General features: G+C 37.0%; 2 protein-coding genes across 5 annotated transcripts in view; one reads left to right on the top strand and one right to left on the bottom strand.

Annotated features, from left to right (window-relative positions):
* fbxo9 (F-box protein 9) overlaps positions 1-20,181 on the top strand; it is an 884,197-nt gene that overhangs the window by 560,721 nt on the left and 303,295 nt on the right. The gene's annotated exons all lie outside the window — the stretch shown is intronic.
* The window catches only part of wdr11 (WD repeat domain 11), a 96,258-nt gene that overhangs the window by 71,278 nt on the left and 4,799 nt on the right, over positions 1-20,181 (bottom strand). For all 4 annotated transcript variants that reach the window (XR_012388567.1, XR_012388568.1, XR_012388569.1 and 1 more), the window contains exons 3-5: positions 14,059-14,212; positions 13,455-13,628; positions 11,266-11,458 (exon numbers count right to left, since the gene is read on the bottom strand). Coding sequence is in view for 1 of the 4 variants with exons in the window: in NM_001423963.1 (NP_001410892.1) it covers positions 11,266-11,458; positions 13,455-13,628; positions 14,059-14,212 (521 nt within the window). In the remaining 3 variants the exon portion in view is untranslated. The remainder of the gene's footprint in view (positions 1-11,265; positions 11,459-13,454; positions 13,629-14,058; positions 14,213-20,181) is intronic.

Below are 20,181 nucleotides of genomic sequence, written 5' to 3'. Positions count from 1 at the left end.
GGGTATAAATACAGAAACCTTGCATGCAATGAAGCAGACACACCAATTAAATTTGTGTCAGTGCTTTAAATGTGCCAGAAAGTATAACCTGATGTTATAAAATCAAAATGCATCTGACGCTATTGCTGCCTTTAATATAATGTAATTACCCCAGAGGTCGCAATCCAATAGAACTAGTAACTATAAGCTACTATAGTAACTATATAGTAACTATAAACGACTATTTTTATTTTCAGTATAGTTATGGATAAAATAAGTTAATTCTTATGGTTTAATAAAAATAAATAGATTTTTGGAAATCACCAGGCGACCCCCCTTCATTGCCCCGCGACCCCTCGGGGGGTCCCGACCCCCACTTTGAGAACCACTGTTTTAGAGCAGTAATCACTATACTGTGAAACTGTGATATTTCATCCAAGGTTATCATATCATCAGAATCTTATACCAGCCAATGCCTAGTAAATCAAACACAATTAAAAAAAAGAATAAATGAATGGTTGAGGAAAAAAGAAAAAGCTCAGATCTGAAACCTATTGAGATTCAGCACATGTAAGAGAGCCCTCAAACGTCTCACAACTCAAAGAATATCGCTCGGAGGACTGGTCAGAAAACCCACAGAGCCGATGACAGAAGGTGTTTCTCAAAACCAAGCACGTCAGGTTTAGACTTGCATCTCCGCTATTTGGACTTGGCAAGTTTGAAAAGCACGAACTCCCGAAGATGAGAAAACACAATGTGGTTATTGTGCGAATGAAACAGAATTATAGGCGATAGTGTCACTCAGCTTCTTCAGGTTGTTACTGAAAAGGCGGTTACAGTTTACAATAAGGTTGTATTAGTTATTATATTGTACTTACTAACATGAACTAAAAATAAGCAATACTTTATTACAGTATTTATTCTTCTTTGTTAAGTTGTTCATTGTTAGCTCATGTTAACACACGGTGCATTAACTAAACTTAATTATTTTGGATAGTGATAATGCATAAGTAAATGTTAAACGATGGCTGCATTTACATTGCAGACTTTGAAGGTCAAGTCCAACTGCATTTTACGACCTGATTTAATCTTTCAGGAGTCCCTAGTATATGATGTCTCCATTTAAACTGCACATGGAAAAAAATGCAATGGCCCGGAAAAAACTATAAAAAAATAAATAAACAAAGTTGCTGACTGACAGCTGTAATAACAAATTCACAGGGTTTATTTTTTATTCTTTTTGACAAGTTGTTTTACTGTAGTTCATGACAGAAAAGTTCTTGTTTTCTTTTAATCCAGGCTTTTTTAAATCAGCAGGCATCGTAATGTAATGAAAAAGTGTGATCGAAAAGGCTTCCATCTTCATTTAATTTTTTCTTAAATCTTGTTGGATTTTTTGGAACACGTGTCTTTTTGTTAAACGTTATTGTAATGAACACAAAAGTATTAGTGCAATCAAAAGATTAATAGCATCATATATATATATATATATATATATATATATATATATATATATATATATATATATATATATATATATATCGGAGGCATTGTTTTTTGTATGGCTGTATAATCCCTTATTTAATTATATTTATGCTGTAATTGCGTATGTATAAATATGTATACAAATTGTAATTGTATAAAGGTCAAATTAAATACCTCGTCTAATATTTTGGTTTAAAAAAAAAGTTTAAGGCAAAAGTTTTTTGTCTTTATATTTGATTATTATGAATATAGATAAGTTCTCCCACTAAAAGCCTTCTCATAACAACCCTGATCTGGCCCATTTCTCCAAAATATTCCCGCTAATGTTGTCTCTGGGGGAAGCGTAGATGAAACATAAACAAAAGCGTGTATAAATTACACATGCTGAGATCCAGTTGCCTTCAAAATTCATGAATGATGGAAAAAAAGAAATGTAAAATTGTCTCTGGAGCAAAAAAATAAATAAAATAAAACAAAAAAAGCAAGTAAAAACATTCATCTTGCCTAGTCATATGTGGGATCATAATATTTCGACAAAATAATTCTCAGCAGCAACTGGTGTCACTGATTATTTCACTTTTGAGGACATCTCCACTATGCAAGATAGCAAAATGCATAACACTTGAGAATCTTGCAATGTAATCTGGACGTCACAATGCACTTACAAACTTACACAAACAATGAGAGATGTGTATATCCGTGTGTTATTATGTAATAAATACCCCCCAGCTAGCAGAGGCAGTGAATTAAAGCTAATAATGTTCCAAATAATGTTCACTTCATCATACAGACTGATTGTTTTGCTCAATGTAAGAAGATTTATTTGAATAATAATAAATAAGGCTATTTATTTGATTTTTCTGTGTTTTGAAATGTGTTTTGTTTGACTACCCTACCTCGAAATGTGTCTTTTAGCTAGTTTCACATCTATATTGGTAAATTAGCAGCGTATGTTTGTAATGAGGCAATAAACACATGTAGACTATGGAATATGAAGGTTTAAAGCACATTTATGCATTGTGTCATATCTCTCAGCTCTTCCTGTGATTTTTGGTGAAGAGAAAGGATGCTAATAAAGTTTAAAAACTCATCTGTTTACACAGAGGCTGACACTACCTGACAAAAGTCTTGTTGTTGATCCCAGTTGTAAGAACAACAAATAACAACTTGTCTTCAGGTTGATCATTTAGAAAAGTGGCAGAAGGTGGATTTTTCTGATGAATCATCTGTTGATCTGCATCCCAATCATCACAAATACTGCAGAAGACCAACTGGAACCCGCATGGAGCCAAGATTCTCATAGAAATCAGTCAAGTTTGGTGAAGGAGAAATCATGGTTTGGGGGCATGCGAGATGTGGTGGATGAGTGGATGGCAACATCAACAGCCTGAGGTATCAAGACATTTGTGCTGCCCATTACATTACAAACCACAGGAGAGGGACAATTCTCCAGCAGGATAGCGCTCCTTCTCATACTTCAGCCTCCACATCAAAGCTCCTCAAAGCAGAGAAGGTCAAGCTGCTCCAGGATTGGCCAGCCCAGTCACCAGACATAAACATTATTGAGCATGTCTGGGGTAAGATAGAGATGTTGAAGATGAACACAAAGACTCTTGATGAACTCTGCAGGAACGCTTTCTTCGGCATTCCAGATGACTTTATTAATCAGTGATTTGAGTCATGTCAGAGATGTATGGATGCAGTCCTCCAAGCTCATGATGGAGTCAGACACAATATTCATTCTGTCTCCACTGCAGCAGGACTTTATATTCTATACTGGACATTATTTCTGTTCAGTGATGAAACTTTTGTCTAAGCAAAGTCAGACCTTGCTGTCCTAATGAAATAACTAAAAATCAAGGCATGATCACATGTTATTTGGTCAAAGAAGCATAATCTAGAGGCCTTTGCCTTTCATATAAGCCACTTCTGATACCAAATGATCAACTAGAAGTCAAGTTATTATTTGCTGTTCCTAAAACTTGGATAGGCGACAAGACTTTTATCAGGTAGTGTACACTATACTATACTATACAATACGACACTACACTAAACTAAACTGTTGTAAATGTACCTGTAAAACCATTTCTAAAGAAATTTTGCACTTAAGCCACATTTAGATATCGGAAAACACTTTTAAGATATTGCATCAATGCAATCTATGGCACCTTCAAAACAGTAAACTCTTATACAGCGAGTCTCAAATATTTCCAAATCACATTTGATTCATCAAACTAGTTCATGTGCAGTTCTAGACAGCATGCAGAGGCAAATATTGCAGCAGCCGACTTATTTATATGGCCATTTCCAAACGATCCGGCTTAAAATGCCAGAACAAGGGAGGTGCGGCACAGAAAAAGTCATGATTAAAGGATTTTTTTTTTGTGGAAGTAAAAGAGCAGAAAGTCAGTGACGGCAGGGAGCGTGGGACTCAGATCTGCTGCTACAGTCAGAAATTCAGAGCTTATTAGAAACTCTGGTCCTCCATAACGAGACTCTCCTGCGTGCACATTCAGAACACTCTTGCTCACACACATACACACACACACACTTTTGCAACCAATTTGTCTTTCAATTTCACACTACAGAAGAAAGTGTGCCCGAATGGAGCCCTCGAGCTCGCGTGGCCTTCAGCTTACAAACAGAGGACAGACATGAGGCTTCATTTCATAACGAGAGAAAATAAACAACATACACACTTCCCACAGCGACGGCATCATTAAGACCTAAAGTCAAAGCTGCCACGACGATCGTCCTTGTTTACAAAATTGGTGTGAACGGAGTGGGCAAAGTGAACTGATTTAACAACAGCTAAAAATACACAGACGGCACCTATCATAGAGGCATTTACAATTCTTTGAGAAAAGACAGCGCACTGTAGCTTGTTATAAATAATTAACGCGGTTTCAACACATTATGACGCTTTTCTTGGTGATAGCGTTTAGGAAAGCGTATGATGGATTATTAAAGAAATAAGCCTGAGGCGATGCTGGGTTGCTTGGACATGATGCAAGTGTCTCTAAAACCTAGTGTGTAGTTTTCCTGAGTCTAATTCGTGCACTTAAATATTAAACATTCATTCATTTTCCTTCAGCTTAGTTTCTATTTCAGAGGTCACCACAGGGAATGAACTGCCAACTATTCTGGCATACGTTTTATACAGCGAATACCCTTCCAGCCACAACCCAGTACTGGGAAACACTCATTCACACTCATCCACTACGGCCAATTTTGTTTACCCAGTTCATATATGGCACATGTGTTTGGACTATGGGGGAAACCGGAGAACCCAGAGGAAACACACGCCAACACGGGCGTGTATATATATATTCTTGTGTATCTGAAAAACAATAAAGTCAGAAAATGTATGTTACATGCCGGTACGTCTGTCTTTGGCTGTTTCTCAATATGCGTTGTTCAGCGGTCTTGCGTCCTCGTGTTCTCGTGAAACGTCATCATCAGCTGCCTAAGTTCAGTTCCAATACTCAAGACCGCAAGTACGGAGGACGCGTGAAACTTCCCGGATGTGTTCTTGATATCGAGGACGCACCGATGCAGACTTGAGCACCGAACTCGCTCTGGAAGTCCCAGAAGTCATTGCGACTGGTGGTGGGAAGCGCAGCATTTTATCTAGATTTATTATTAAAGTTCATAGATATGAATTATTTATCTCAGGAGTTTCCCTAAATGAAATGGTGAAAGTAAACATTACCATGGACATCTTAATAAAGGAATAAACACATTAAGGGTTGTTTGTTTGCTGAAATTCGTATTAAAATCTGTTTTATTTATATTGTGCTACATATATTTATAATGTTTTATGCACAGTATATATTTTGAAAAGGGGAAAAACAATAAATCGTTGTATGAAGGCTGTAATGTTTAAATAATTTACCATTTAAAACACTTGAAAGTCATGTGACCATCAGGAAGAATGCAGCATCCCATTTCTCAAAGGATGCGTTCTCTGCCCTCGCGGTCTCCTGAGTTCGTTCTTCCGAGGACACCTGGCAAGACCGGTCTCCACAAGAACACAAGTCCGTTCTCTGCGTTCTTGGAATTGAGAAACAGCCTTTGTTTTGGTCATTTAACTCGCCCAATGGCAGTTTAGCCAATTATATTTCAGCACCTGTGACCGAAATGCGCCCTCCGGTGGACCGTAGCAGACTCTGAAATGAGATGCAGATTCAGAGTTCCACACGAGGTTTTTAATAGGAAATAATATAAATATTACAATGGTAAACTTTCAGGTGATATTAAACCTATTGAAGCTCTTTAACATTATTAAATGTAGATGCTGAATTACTGATATGTGTTGGCTTGTCACAGTTCTAAATTTCAATTTCAAACAGTTTATTTTCAAGATCTGAGGTGAACTACCTGCTGCTGCTTTCAGTAGTATGGCAATAAATGTCATGTAAAATGGCTTTTAAACTCACATTATTGGCATTTAACACTGAATAAAGTACATGAGGTGTACCTGAGTTGATCATTGTTAGTTTATCCTGTTGTTGAGCTGCTTTTTAGGTGCTGCTTTGGACAAAAACTCCTTTTAATATGGAAAATATTCCTTTGGTCGCGTGCCGTTGCTTTTATTTAGAACATGACGTAAATCAGCCTTTTAGTTTGACAGTCAGGCACACTGCTGTCAGTGTTATCAATCTGGCAACCTGTGCTAGCGTTTGTTTTGAACAATAGGTTTGCAATACCTAATTCAATCACTGAGTGTCAAACTTAAATACTGCACCTTTAACCAAAAAGCTTCAGTAATATACTTTGCTCCAACATTTTAAACTCTGAATGTTTCTATAAAATAAACGTGAACACATTTTCATATAAAAAAATGCGAATTTTACATAAACATTCTCGTGAAAAAAATAAACAATTTCATGATACGAGACAATAATTCAGTCTAAGAGACAAAAACCCCATTGTAAATGTAATATAATTAAGATAAAATACAAAAAATAACTTAAAATAAGTGAATAAATATAAATTAAGATTTAATTAGTAGTTCCAGGCTCCTTTAATGCTCATTTAGTGTAAAGAGAAATGTGAAATAAACTCAGATGCTGTGATTTTGTTTTCTCTATTATTGTGTCTTGTCATTATTGTGTCAAAGGAAACTAGATCCCTCCGATGTGCTCAAAAAGAGAGGTTAAACCTCATTTCCAACTTTTAGTATTAAATTGGGTGCACATTTACCTAGGACAAGATAAACACAAGATAAATCCTTTCTACGAACAAACAACAGATCATAAGATACAATATAAAGCTTCACCAATCCAAATGAAGACATACAGCAATGATGCATTCTGGCCCTAAAGTTTAGCGTTTCCACGACAACAGTGACAGAGAGCAGCTTGTAATATCTGCGAGCAACTCTTCAAATAACCATTAAAAGTGAATTAGCTGCTGTTTTTCACACTGCAGCACAAATTAAAGCAGCAAATGGTGCTCACAGCTGAGGCACTCCCAACTGCTGTTTTAGAGAAGCAAATGAGTGAAGATCACCAGCAATTTCAACCAGTTCTTGCGTACAAAAAGCATAAGCAGTGTTTTCTAAAGCAAGCAGAACTACTGCTGTTGTTCAAAATCAAGATCAGCGTTTAGGGGAAAAGTGAAATTACACAGCATGATGAAAAAAGTGTGCTATTATGCGTCACTGCGATCACTTTTATGATTATTTTCCTGCTGAATAAAATGATGAAATAGGCACACAATGTTAGGGAAAAATAACTATTTTCTCCTGTTAAGTGATTTATAAAGCAGGAATGCCCTAAAACAAAAAGCAAGGGCCAAAATGTATTTACATGGCCACCCAGTTAAATGACTTATACAAGTCTAGTAGAGGTGTGAACCTACACCGGTCTCACGGTTCGGTTTATTTACGATTATCATGCCATCGATTTGTTTCAATTCGATATTTCGGTGCATCACGGTGCATTGACGATGCTTTCCATAGACAGTGTTATATTTTGGGGGGAGGCTATAACAAGCTGTCTGTATAAACACATAGATGCACAGCACCACATTGTCTCCATTTATACACATACACAAACATAGACAGCACCAAACACACACACACACACACGCACGCACGCACGCATACACACACACACACACACACACACACACACACACTTAACCCCTTGCAATATGCGTTTAGCCGGGGGAGCTTGCTTAGGAATCTCATGCTCTCCACTCCTCCATGACCACCACTGCATCTGCTCAGGATACGGCCTGGTCCAAGATTATAGAGACCTCTAGAAGTCCTCTATGGTTGGCATCATCTCTTCACAGGTCTTTGTAACTTTTTTTTTTTTTTAAATCTCACTGCAAATCGTAACTTTTTGATTTAGCGGCTAATTCGTATTAATTTGTATAATTTCATTCATGAATTTTTGTATGATTTACTTATGCTTCAATGAGAGGTAGGTTTAGGAATGGGATTTGGGGCTTTTAAAAACCATAAGTTTTTATACAAAGAAAACGTATGAATTTGTACGCTTCCCTGAACTGCTTCCATCTGGTAGGAGAAATAGAGTATGGAGAATGAACTGATATAAGAAATCATTTGTACCTGTTTCAGTGGGTTTATTTAACAAGAGTTTATCTTAATTAGCATTGTTATAACTACTGTATTTTGTTTTGTTTTTATTGTTTGCTTTTATGGAATGTCAGCAGCAATATGGTGATGCCTATAACAAGTTTCCTGTCAAGGACAATAAAGTGTACTACTACTCCGAATTAGCCACTTTACTGACAATACGTAAAATAGTCAGCTCACACAGTCAAACTAATCAGGCTCTTGATCAGAGATTTACATGACCAACTTTTTAAATGAGAGAAGTTGCATGGGGAACTTTTTCACCTTCATCAGAAACTCCTGATCATAACAAAGCTTTCTATAAGAAAGCCTAAAATTTGGGGGGGGGATCTATGATAACAGCCATTTAAAATGCAGTTGTGCCTGTTATTCTTTCACTCATCATTTCATCTAAATGCTGCAGGACCAATGGAGAACTAATGAGATCTGAAGGAGGCCGTTTTTTTTTTTTTTTTTCTAGGATGGAAATCAATGCTGAGAATAAGCAGAATCAATCAGACTGCAGGAGGCGGGCGATGGGACGTGGGTTTGGGAAAGCCGGCAGCGAATAAGAGAGCCATGGTCAGAAGCTCCACTAAGACCTTCTATCATTCACAGAGACAGAGGGAGAGACAAGATCAATGGAGAATAAAACCCCATGAAAAGCTCTCACTGACATCACAGAGAAAAACAATGTGCACAAAAATAAATCATAAAGATGAATTAGAGGAATCCAACTTGGCAACCGGCTGCAGGTCAGACAGACAAACAGAAACAAAGACAAAGTTTAACATACAGAAGGACAAAGGGATAAATATAGAAAAATTAACTACCAAGAACAGAAAGACAGACAGACGGACGGACGGATATGGACGAATGGATATGGATGTATGGATGTATGGATGGATGGATGGATGGATGGATGGATGGATAGATGGATGCATGGATACGCATATGGATGTAAGCTTGGATACGGATATGGATAAATGCATAGATACGGATAACGATGGATGCATGTAGACAGATATGGATGGATATGAATTGGGATGGATGGATGGATGGATATAGATATGGGTGGATACAGAGGGATGGATGAATACAGATATGGATGGATACAATGGGATGCATGGATACGGATATGGATGGATGCATGGATACAGATATGGATGATTAATGATATGGATGGATGGATGGATGGATGGATGGATGGATGGATATGGAGGGATGCATGAATACAGATATGAATAGATGCATGGATACAGATATGAATAAATATGGAAATATATGAATACGTATACAGATATGCATAGATGGATGGGTACAGATATGGATGGATGTATAGGATACAGATATAGATGGAAAGATGGATGGATGGATGGATGAATGAATGGATGGACAAACATGGATGCAGATGGATGTATGGATGGTTGGACGGACATGGATATAGATGGATGGATGGATGGATGGATGGATGGATGGATGGATGGATGGATTGATTGATTGATTGATTGATTGATTGATGGACAAACACCAATACAGACGGATGTTTGGATGGATTGACAGACAGATACAGTTGAACGGATGGTTGGATGGACAGACACGGATTCAGATGGATGGATAGATGGACCGATACAGATACAGATGGATGGATGAATGGATGGAGGGAAGGATGGGTAAGGATGGATGAATAGATGGAAGATAGATACCACAGATAGACAGACAGAACAATTGATGAATGGATGGTAAAGGCAGCTAATAATATTGACCATAAAAACGATTAAATAAAAAAGTAAAAATGGCTTTTATTTCAGCCAAACTATAATAAATGAGACTGTTTCTAGGAGAAAAACAATATGTAAAGGGAAGTACTGTGAAACATTTAATTGCTCTGTTAAACAGCACTTTTTAAACATTATATTATTATTTTAAATATAAAAGCACAGACATTTGAAAAAAAAAAAAAAAGCTAAATATGGTGAAAGCAGGTGACACTGCATACATAAACTGCAAAGTGAGCAGATTCATTTGACCTCATTAATTTTTAATGGTAGCAGTTAATAACTGCTGATCACCTGAAGTGATGTATTCTATATGCTGAAGGGGTTAAAGGCAAGCATATTGTGTCATTACTTTCTAGCAACATAATTAAATGTAATTGAAATTGATTCTACATTGACCAAAAAAACTGATAATTGCTGTGCAATAAGATATATCATTACTAACCAACATGAGACAAGCTTGAGCTGTGCTTCTACAGAATTCCATCCTAGAAAGAACAACCAAAAGGAAGAAATCTATGGATTTGTGCCGAATGGCAGAATCATTGAGCATAACAATTTATGGCACCTATAACTGTATTTGTGTCTGTATGCATTTTATACAGTTTTATTGTAATTTGCAGGTTAAGTGCAATTAAAGGCTAAAATTAAATGCAAAGTCAAAGTATAAACAGCAGAAGCGAATAAATAGACTTTCCCAACCACAATAAAGACATTAAAAATTAAAAGCAGACACTTACGAGCTATAACTCCATCAATAATGACTAAATCGCTGAGAGATCGATGTAAACATTGCCGAATAGTAGCTCTGACAGGGACATGAGGATTTGAAACGACTGAAAATGGCTACGGGTGCAGTATATAGATCGCAAGTGCCCACAATTTACCATATCTCTGCTTTGTCATGTAATGTAATGCATTTTTATTTAATGCCATGTCAGCAACCAAGGCTGTCTTCATGGCAAGAATCTTTCAACAATAAATATACAATTTAAAAATCAACAAACAAAATAAAACATAAATCATATAAGATTTTTTGTGTTAATACATGATAAAAATTTTCTGGTTTCACTTTGTCAAAAATGTCCTTAAAAGAGTTCATTTCATAAAAAGTCCTTCTGGAATCTCTCTGCTTTGTCATGTTGATATGTAAACCAAATATTCATAGCTTGAAACAGATGTAACTGTATTGTGCTGCATTTCTATGGAGATCTCAATATAGCTGCCATTAGGGTCAATTGTTTTCTTGCCTGCCAACCTCCGCACAGATCACTTGACTGGAAACTATAAATACTGCATTTGTCCTCCTCATAACGCAGCACTATATTGCAAAAAACCTACAACTCCAACTTAATGGGTATAGTTAAAATAAACATTGCAAATACATACACAAACACAAAATCTGTTCTGGTGTGTAAATCTGTACAGACTTACGTGGGTTTCTCATTGGTGATGAGCACTTTGACCTTGTTGAGGGCTTTTTTGGCACCGGTGGGTTGAGCCGCAGCAGGTTTGCTATGGGCTGGGCTGGAGTGAGGACTGGCGATGTAAACCTTCTTGCCTCCGCTGCCCGGCGGCTTAGAGTGTGAGAAATCTGTGATGAACACTATACCCTCGCTGGTCAACACTGTGCCACAGACAGATGGCAGAAATTACAGAAGCAAATTAGCACAAAATTACATCACATCACTTATTATGCAATAATAATGCCTTTCATTTTGGATGCAAAACATTGTTTAGTACTAAACACAAATGCTGTCATGTATAAAAAGAGTAATTCTGGCAGAAAAGAAAAAAAGGGCCCTATCATACACCCGGCACAATGTGGTGTAAGACGCGACGCAATAGTTGTTTGCTAGTTTCAGCTTGGCGCAAGAGTCGTTTTGACGTTTTCTGCCACGGTGTTTAAATAGCAAATGCATTTGCGTTCATATGTGCGCCCATAGGCGTTCTGGTCTAAAAAGGAAGACGTTCTGAAGCGCATTGTTGGCGCGTTGCTATTTTGAGAAACTATAATTGATTTTTCAATAGACCAAAACAAAGCCGGTCTAAAGTCCAGCGCAGAGCGCGTTAGATGTGCGCCTCACTTACACACTGCTTAATACACACAAGATGTAGAGCATTACGCAAATATCTTTACAAATGGAAAATAACTAAAATATTAAGAATATATATACGATATAATAAGGATATATATATATATATATATATATATATATATATATATATATATATATATATATATATATATATATGATATAAATATAAAGGATTAAAATATTACAAAACATATTATTTTCTAGCCTACATAAATATAAAAACCACAGCCTTCATGCCTTCTTCATCTCAGAGACTTTTTCAGTTCATTCATAACAATTTGCTTTTGTATAATTTTATTATTATTATCATTATTATTTATTATATCCATATTTATATTTGTTTTATTAAAAACAAGCTTAGATTTCTTAGATTTGACCACCTGTTAACTCAGGTTTTTGAACACACTTGGTTATTATTGTTCATTTATTCATTTGCTGGAGATTAGAACTGAATTTAGAAATAGTTTTGAAACAAATCTTTGCGCTTAACAAAAGAACTTAGTTATTGATAGGCTAATTGATGTCTGTGCGTAAAGGTTTCCCTATCCAAGAGAGCGAAAGTGAAAGTAGATTATGAGATGCCTTATCTCTCATTCTCGCGCTGTAGATGCTCTGTTTAACTGTTTTCTCTCTAGTGAAATGCTCAGTTTTTCCACTTACACTTACTTTATGTCATGTAAATAGCAAATGTGCTGGTGGCGCGACGCAACTGGCACTTAAAGGGAATGGGAGATGAGACGCTGATTTGTTTATTCTCAAAACAAACCTATAACTCATTAAGAGAATAAGCTCAACCCTTTTAGATCATGCGTCACAGCGCAAAGCGGATTTTTCCATCCTTATATTAGCAAAAGTGGATTCTGACACGCCCTGACTGCTTTTGTGCCATCAAAACCCTAACTAACTGTGACTAACAATCACAATTGAATGTTCATTTTCGGAGAATTAAGTTTTGTCGTCTAGTAGTTTAAATTAAAAGGGCAGTAATTACAGAGGTAAAGTGGGTCAAAAATACACATATAAGTGTAATTGCCACATGCAAATGCAAAATTCATAATAAAAATACAAAATCAAAAAAAAAATATATATATATTGTGATATGAAGTAAAAATTCTGAGGAAACAAACAGAACTTCAAGATATAAACTTATCATTGTTAAAGGGAAAAATAATCCCAACTTGATTTAAAATAAATAAATAAATAAATAAATAAATAAATAAATAAATAAAAAAGATGCATGCAAGAGGCATTACTCTGAACCCAAGGGAAAAAAAACTGAATTGTGGATTATGAAATTACAATTAAGAAAAAAGGCAGAATTGTGAGATGTAAAAATCTCAAAACTGCATAGAGATTCTGTGTAATCAATTGTGATAAAAAAAAAAACTATTCAATTGCAATGCATCTGTGCATTCCAGTTTACCACGTTTATGGATATAGTACAAAACAAATATCCAGCTTATGGATGTAATACAATACAAATATCCAGTTTATGGATATAACACAATACAATAGAATACATACATGCCAGATTAGAGGGCTCAAAGGGGTCAAATGAGAAGGACAGGATGTTCTCAGCGTAGCTCTTCTTCCACAGTTTGGTGCCCGTGTCTCCGTTCCACAGAACAATATAGTTGGGAGGGTGAACGGCCAGAAGAAGATCACGAGAAGCATCCTGAGCCCACAACCAGTCCATATCTGATGCACAGGGGAGAGATTCACATTCATTCATTACTCTTCTCAAAGGTTACACATAAAGCTTTTCAGTTATTATAGTAAACGTTTGTTACTTAAAATAACAAGATTAAATATACAGTGGAAGTCAAAATTATTAGTCCTCCTATGAATGAATAGTTTTTTAACTATTTCCCAAATGATGTTGAACAGATTCAGGATTTTTTCACAGTATTTGCCTTTAATGTTTTTCCTCTGAAGAAAGGTTTATTTGTTTTATTTCTGCTAGAATAAAAGCAGTTTTTAACTTTTTAAAACCCATTTTAAGGTCAATATTATTAGCCCCCTTAAGCAATATATTTATAACCCAAATTATCTAGTTAAGCCTTTAAATGTTACTTTAAGCTGAATACTAGTATCTTGATGGTTTAACTGATGGTGATCTTTTTCTTACCCTGAATGGGTTTGCTGTGCTCCTGGATCTCACAGTGTGCCATACCGCTCACCACATCCCACACAATGATCTTCCCTGCCGCATCTGCAGATGCCAGACGCAGGGAGTAGGGTGAGCTCAGACTGTGGTGGTAGTTTTCTCTGGACCATTTCACCTGATGCAGAGACACAACAACAACAACAACATCAAAAACACATTTCTCCAAAACATTTGCGAAGGTGTTCAGAGTGAGCAGGTGAAAATATGTTGCGTTGAGCTTGAGACAAATATTTTGTGGCTAGACTACATGTGACTGACTGCCCGAATAACATTATTATTTTTTAATTTTGTAATAATTAATTTTTAGGGATTTTTCAACCTTAATTTGGATATGACAGTGGAGGTTACAGACAGAGAGCAGAGAGAGGGGAAGAGTCGGCAAAGGTCCTTGAGCCGGGAATTGAACTCTGGTTGCCGTGAGCACCATGGTGTTGACTGTATGTCAGCGCAATTAACCACTAGGCTATTGGCACCGACTTTTAACACTATTGTTAAAGTAAAAAATTTTATTAAACAATGATTACGAGTAAATATGACTCAAGTATTGAATGACCCAGCCAGAGCCCTAAACAAAACCCAAATGAGCATCTCTGGAGAGACCTAAAATGGCTGTCCACCAACGTTTACCATCCAACCTGACAGAACTGGAGAGGATCCGCAAGGAGAAATGGCAGAGGATCCCCAGATCCAGGTGTGAAAAACTTGTTGCATCTTTCCCAAAAAGACTCATGTATTAGGTCAAAAGGCTACTTTTACTAAATACTGAGCAAAGGGTCTGAATATACTTAGGACCATGTGATATTTCAGTTTTTTTTTTTTTAATAAATCTGCAAAAATGTCAACAATTCTGTTTTTCTGTCAATATGGGGTGCTGTGCACAATAATGAGGAAAAAAATTAACATGAATGCTCAATTAGGTTAAAGTCAGGGCTCTGGCTGGGACATTCAAGAACAGTCCCGAACAAATGATTTTAGCAAATGGCTGCAATATAACAGATAAAAAATTTAAGGGGGTGTGAATACTTTCTGTAAACTTCTTGGAGAACGGGTCACTACATGATGCTGATGGAGGAAAATGTTTCCTGACTCGCTCCCCCAAAACATCTCAAAGTGGATCAATTGTATTTGGGTCTGGTGACTGTGCAGGCCATGGGAAATGTTCATCAACTTTATTTTCATGTTCATCAAACAACTCTGTCACCACTCTTGCTGTGTGTATTGGTGCATTAGCATCCTCATACACAACCCCATTTTCATGAGCAGGATGTTTGACACATTAGGTGCATTTGGTCCTCCAGAATGGCTCGGTAGTCCTTGACAGTGACGTGCCAATCTAGCACAAGTATTGGGCCTTGGGAACCGCATGATATTGCAGCCCAAACCATCACTGATCCACCCCCATGAATGCAACAGTCTGGGTGGGACACTTCTTTGGGACTTCTCCACAACATAACTCTCCCGGATGTGGGAAAGACAGTGAGGGTGGACTCATCAGAGAACAATACATGTTTCACATTGTCCACAGTTCACAATTAAGCAAGTTTCTCCTTAAAACAAACAAAATAATAGTTTTGGGCCAAGGGAAGCCATGATATTGTAGCCCAAACCATCACTGATCCACCCCCATGCATGCAACAGTCTGGGTTGTATGCTTCTTTGGCGCTTCTCCACACTGCAACTCTCCCGGATGTGGGAAAGACAGTGAAGGTGGACTCATCAGAGAACAATACATGTTTCACATTGTCCACAGTTCACAATTAAGTGAATTTCTCCTTAACACAAGCTAAATATGAGTATTGTGCCTAGGGAATGTCATGATATTGCAGCCCAAACCATCACTGATCCACCCACATGCCTGCAACAGTATGGGTGGTACGCTTCTTTGGGGCTTCTCCACACCGCAACTCTCCCGGATGTGGGAAAGATAGTGAAGGTGGACTCATCAAAGAACAATACATGTTTCACATTGTCCACAATTAAGTGAGTTTCACTTTAATACATGGTAAATAATAGTATTGGGCCTAGGGAATGCCATGATATTGTGCCGAAAACCATCACTGATCCACCCACATGCATGCAACATTCTGGGTGGTACGCTTCTTTGGCGCTTCTCCACACCGTTACTCTCCTAGATGTGGGAAAGACAGTGAGGGTGGACTCATCAGAGAACAATTATTATTATTATTATTATTAATTACTGTGGTCTAAAACCAGGCAACACTACTAATGGTACACCCCACACATTCACCGAAAGTTATTTCTGCATTGCAAATACGCCTGCATTTTGGGAGCTATGGTGCTGGTTGCATGGTATAAAAGATTAAAGTGCGCAGCAGGGATGGACAACGAAAGCAGAGAGCAGGGCACCTACTGCTGGGTAATGCTGGCTTATTTACAGCCTATAACTACAGAGCCAAGCAGCCTCCAGCACACGGAGCTGCTTAAATAAACTGCAGCTACTAAACACTGCACCATAAAACCCACAGTAAAGTGACCACCCTCACACAGCCAGAAATATCGCAACGCGTGTATGTAAGCACTGAAAAGCAAACACTTGTGATGCTCAATTCTGATTGCATTCAGTTGTTCGGTGTTTGTTGTGCAACTGGAACACCTGCGCAATGATCCGAGTAGTAACTAGAATTACATTACTCAAATAATTAGGCACATTAATAGAGTGATCAGCCGACTCCCAGGAGGTCTGCTACAGGAAGCGTTTTTCAAATTATTTTTCTCCACAGGCATTTGTTTTAAAAATTGCCAAGCATTTAATTCAGCCAACCATCAGCTCTCTGAGATTTGAAGCAAAACCTTAAAAGAAGAGCTGAAAAAAACCCACACAAACATTCATGAATGCTTTCGATGACAAAATTCTGAAATTAGTCGTATATTCAGACATGAACAAATGATAAAACTCGCCTCAATGCCTTCCAGAGTTTCTGGCTAACAGTGATATAAATGTGGAGCAAGTCACATGCTTTTCGATCAGTGCTTTAGAGATGTTTTTAATTCGCTTTTATAACTGATGTAACAGAGTTTACTAAAATGTAGAGGGGAAAAAAAACTGCATTTCAAATCATAAAGAAAATCGATGCTTCATGCAGGTGTTGAATATAAAAATAAATTATAAGTCGTTTATTGTTAATGTCACAACCAGGTCTTGAACCCGGGTCTCTGGTGTGGAAACCGGTGTGTATACCACTAAGCCACAGACGAACTCGTGTTGGACCCAAACGAAAACACTCCAAGAGGGAATCCAGAAAACAAGGATTTATTAAAAAAAAATCAACGTAGGTTCTTCTCAAAAATGAGGTAGCAAAACAGACAACTTAGGTTCTTCTCAGAATGAGGTATACGAAATACTCTAACAGTATAATAAACATGTAAAGAAAACTCCACGAGGGGAGAAAACAAACAGATAATTAATGCAGTCAGCAACAAGGAAAATAAAACACTCTTACTAGACGTAGCTCAGGAGATCAAGGGAAACGCAAGGCAAGTTCACCAGAGATGACTCAAAAACCGAGTGAGGAACACAGACAAAGTGACAACTTAAATACACTGGCTGGAGCAAGTCACAGGTGATCCAAATTAAGTAAACAAGAACACATGAGGAAGAACAAAGACAGAGGGGAAACACGGGGACCACTAGGGGAATGGAGACAAACTGCAGGATGGTGACAGTTAATGTGCCTTTTGATGCACACATATAATTAGTTAATCTTTTTTAATTAAAAATTAAGGTAACACTTTATAATAACTACACACTATGAATCATCTAATTACGGAGACCCGGAAGGGACGTGATGGATGGAAGAAAAAAAAAACTGTGATAGAAAAATCTATATATATATTTTTAAGTTTTTGCATTATCTCGAAAAGATGTTTTGTACATAGACTGATCTGGGACTGATCTAGTTTATCATAAAGTGCGCATCCGTATACATGCATTCGCTGATTCACAGGTTGCATACACGCGCACACACACACACACGTGTAATTTGAGTTGGTTTTATTTACTATTTTATTTTAATGTCATCACACACACACACCCTAAAGAGATATTTTGCATTATAAATCGTACATAAACTAAAAGATAAAGCAGCACACGTATGAATGATTTATTATAAACACTGCAATATACCATAAATAATAGGGGCTGTCAGTTTTGGTTGGCATGAAGGTGATTTTGTTATGTGTATATTTATTCTATTCTGTTTGTAGTTTTGCATGGAATTACTTTTGCCTTTCTTATATCTACGCTTACAGTGGAATCAAATTCATCTTCTCATTTTGTGAAATAAATAGGATTTTGGTCCCTTCTTCACCCATCCCTAATTCCCTCCTATTTCCAGGTCGGTAACCATGGGAACAGAGGTTGTGTGTAGGTTGCAGACAAACCAACTTGATTATTTAACTTGCAGAGTTTTCATGAAAACAAACAATAGTCAATGTTGAAGCCTTATATTGTGATTTTTGCAACTATGGATGAACATAGAGCTGCTCAATTTTGGGAAAAATTATAATCACGATTATTTTGGTCATAATTGTAATCACGATTATTTAAAACGATTACTGTTGAAGTCAAAATTATAAGCGCTCCTGAGAATTTTTTTTTTTATTAAATAAATATTTCCCAAACGATGTTTAACAGAACAAGGAATTTTAACAGTATTTCCTATAATATTTTTTCTTCTAGGCTTATTTGTTTTATTTTAGCTAGAATAAAAGCAGGTTTAAATATTTTGAAACCCATTTTAAGGTCAATATTATTAGCCCCTTTAAGCAATAAACATTTTTGATTGTCTACAGAAGAAACTACTGTAACACAATGAACTGCTTAATTACCCCAAATAAGCCTTTGAATTGCACTTTAATCTGAATGCTTTTATTTAGAAAATATCTAGAAAAATATTATGTGCAAAAATAAAAGAAATCAGTATTTAGAAATTATTTATCAAAACTATTATGTTCAGAAATAAGTTTTAAAAATCCATTAAATAGAAATTGGGCAGGAAAGAGGTTGCTAATATTCAGGAGGGTTAATAATTCTGACTTCAATGTATACATACAGTTATTTTCCTCCCTGCAAAGGAAAGAGAAATAAAAACAATAGAATAAAAATATGAAACAATCTGTGCTTTAAGCATCTTCACTGTAAGAATAAAACTTTAGCTACAAAAATCCTTCAGTCAAGAGCAGAGAGGGATTTTCTCGTTTTGTTTGATTAATGATAAAAACAACATCGCGCTGTCTCTTTAATGGTTCCTCTTTCACGTGTCTTTTGATTCTCAACTCGTTTATTACACAAATGAGGGTTAATATAAATAATCACTAAACACCACGTTGACACCTATTTGCCCAATAAAGCGCTCACATTAAGAAGACTTTAGATGTCTGCGCCTCGTCCGTTTCGCGAGGTGCGTGCGCGGTCAGCGGAGGTGCGCGATGCGGCGCCCGGCGCGAGTATAATTTCAGCTTCAGTGTGCGAATGAGACCGAATGCTGACTGGCCACATGCTTCTGGCTGGGTGCGCGTGCCGCACACACATAAGCACGCGGTCTTTCGCGCTTTTAGGAGCAACAGATGTGTAAAGCTGGAAAGGGGGCGGTATATGATGCAATAATCGTTTATCTCGATTAATGCTTTTTCATAATCGTTAGAAGCCAAAATCGAAATCAGATTTTCGATTAATTGCACAGCCCTAGATGAATATATATGAATAAGGGTGAATACTTCTTCGTGATGGACCCCCTTTTTACTTTTCCGGGTACCTCAGCAGCAGAAGTAGTCATAGATGGGTCACCTGAAACCCTGTTAATGAAACGAGGATCCACTTTTCGTTTCCTTCCACCACACCATATGAAAACCTCAAAATATGATGCAATTCTGAAAGTGCCTCACACAGGTGAGTAGGCCTGACAAACCACCAGTGGAAAACACACTCTTTTGCCTGACATTTTAACCAACACTTTCACCAGTTTTGCACATGGACACCAGGCACATTTTTATAGTCACTTCTTAGCTCTAGAATAAAACACACAGAAAAACACTGTGCATTTACAACGTGTGCATCAGGTTCAA

Source organism: Danio rerio, chromosome 13 (genome assembly GCF_049306965.1).
Source record: "Danio rerio strain Tuebingen ecotype United States chromosome 13, GRCz12tu, whole genome shotgun sequence".
Lineage (NCBI taxonomy): Eukaryota > Metazoa > Chordata > Actinopteri > Cypriniformes > Danionidae > Danio > Danio rerio.
The sequence above is the reverse complement of the archived record's forward strand: the minus strand, read 5'-3'. Positions and strand labels throughout refer to the sequence as shown.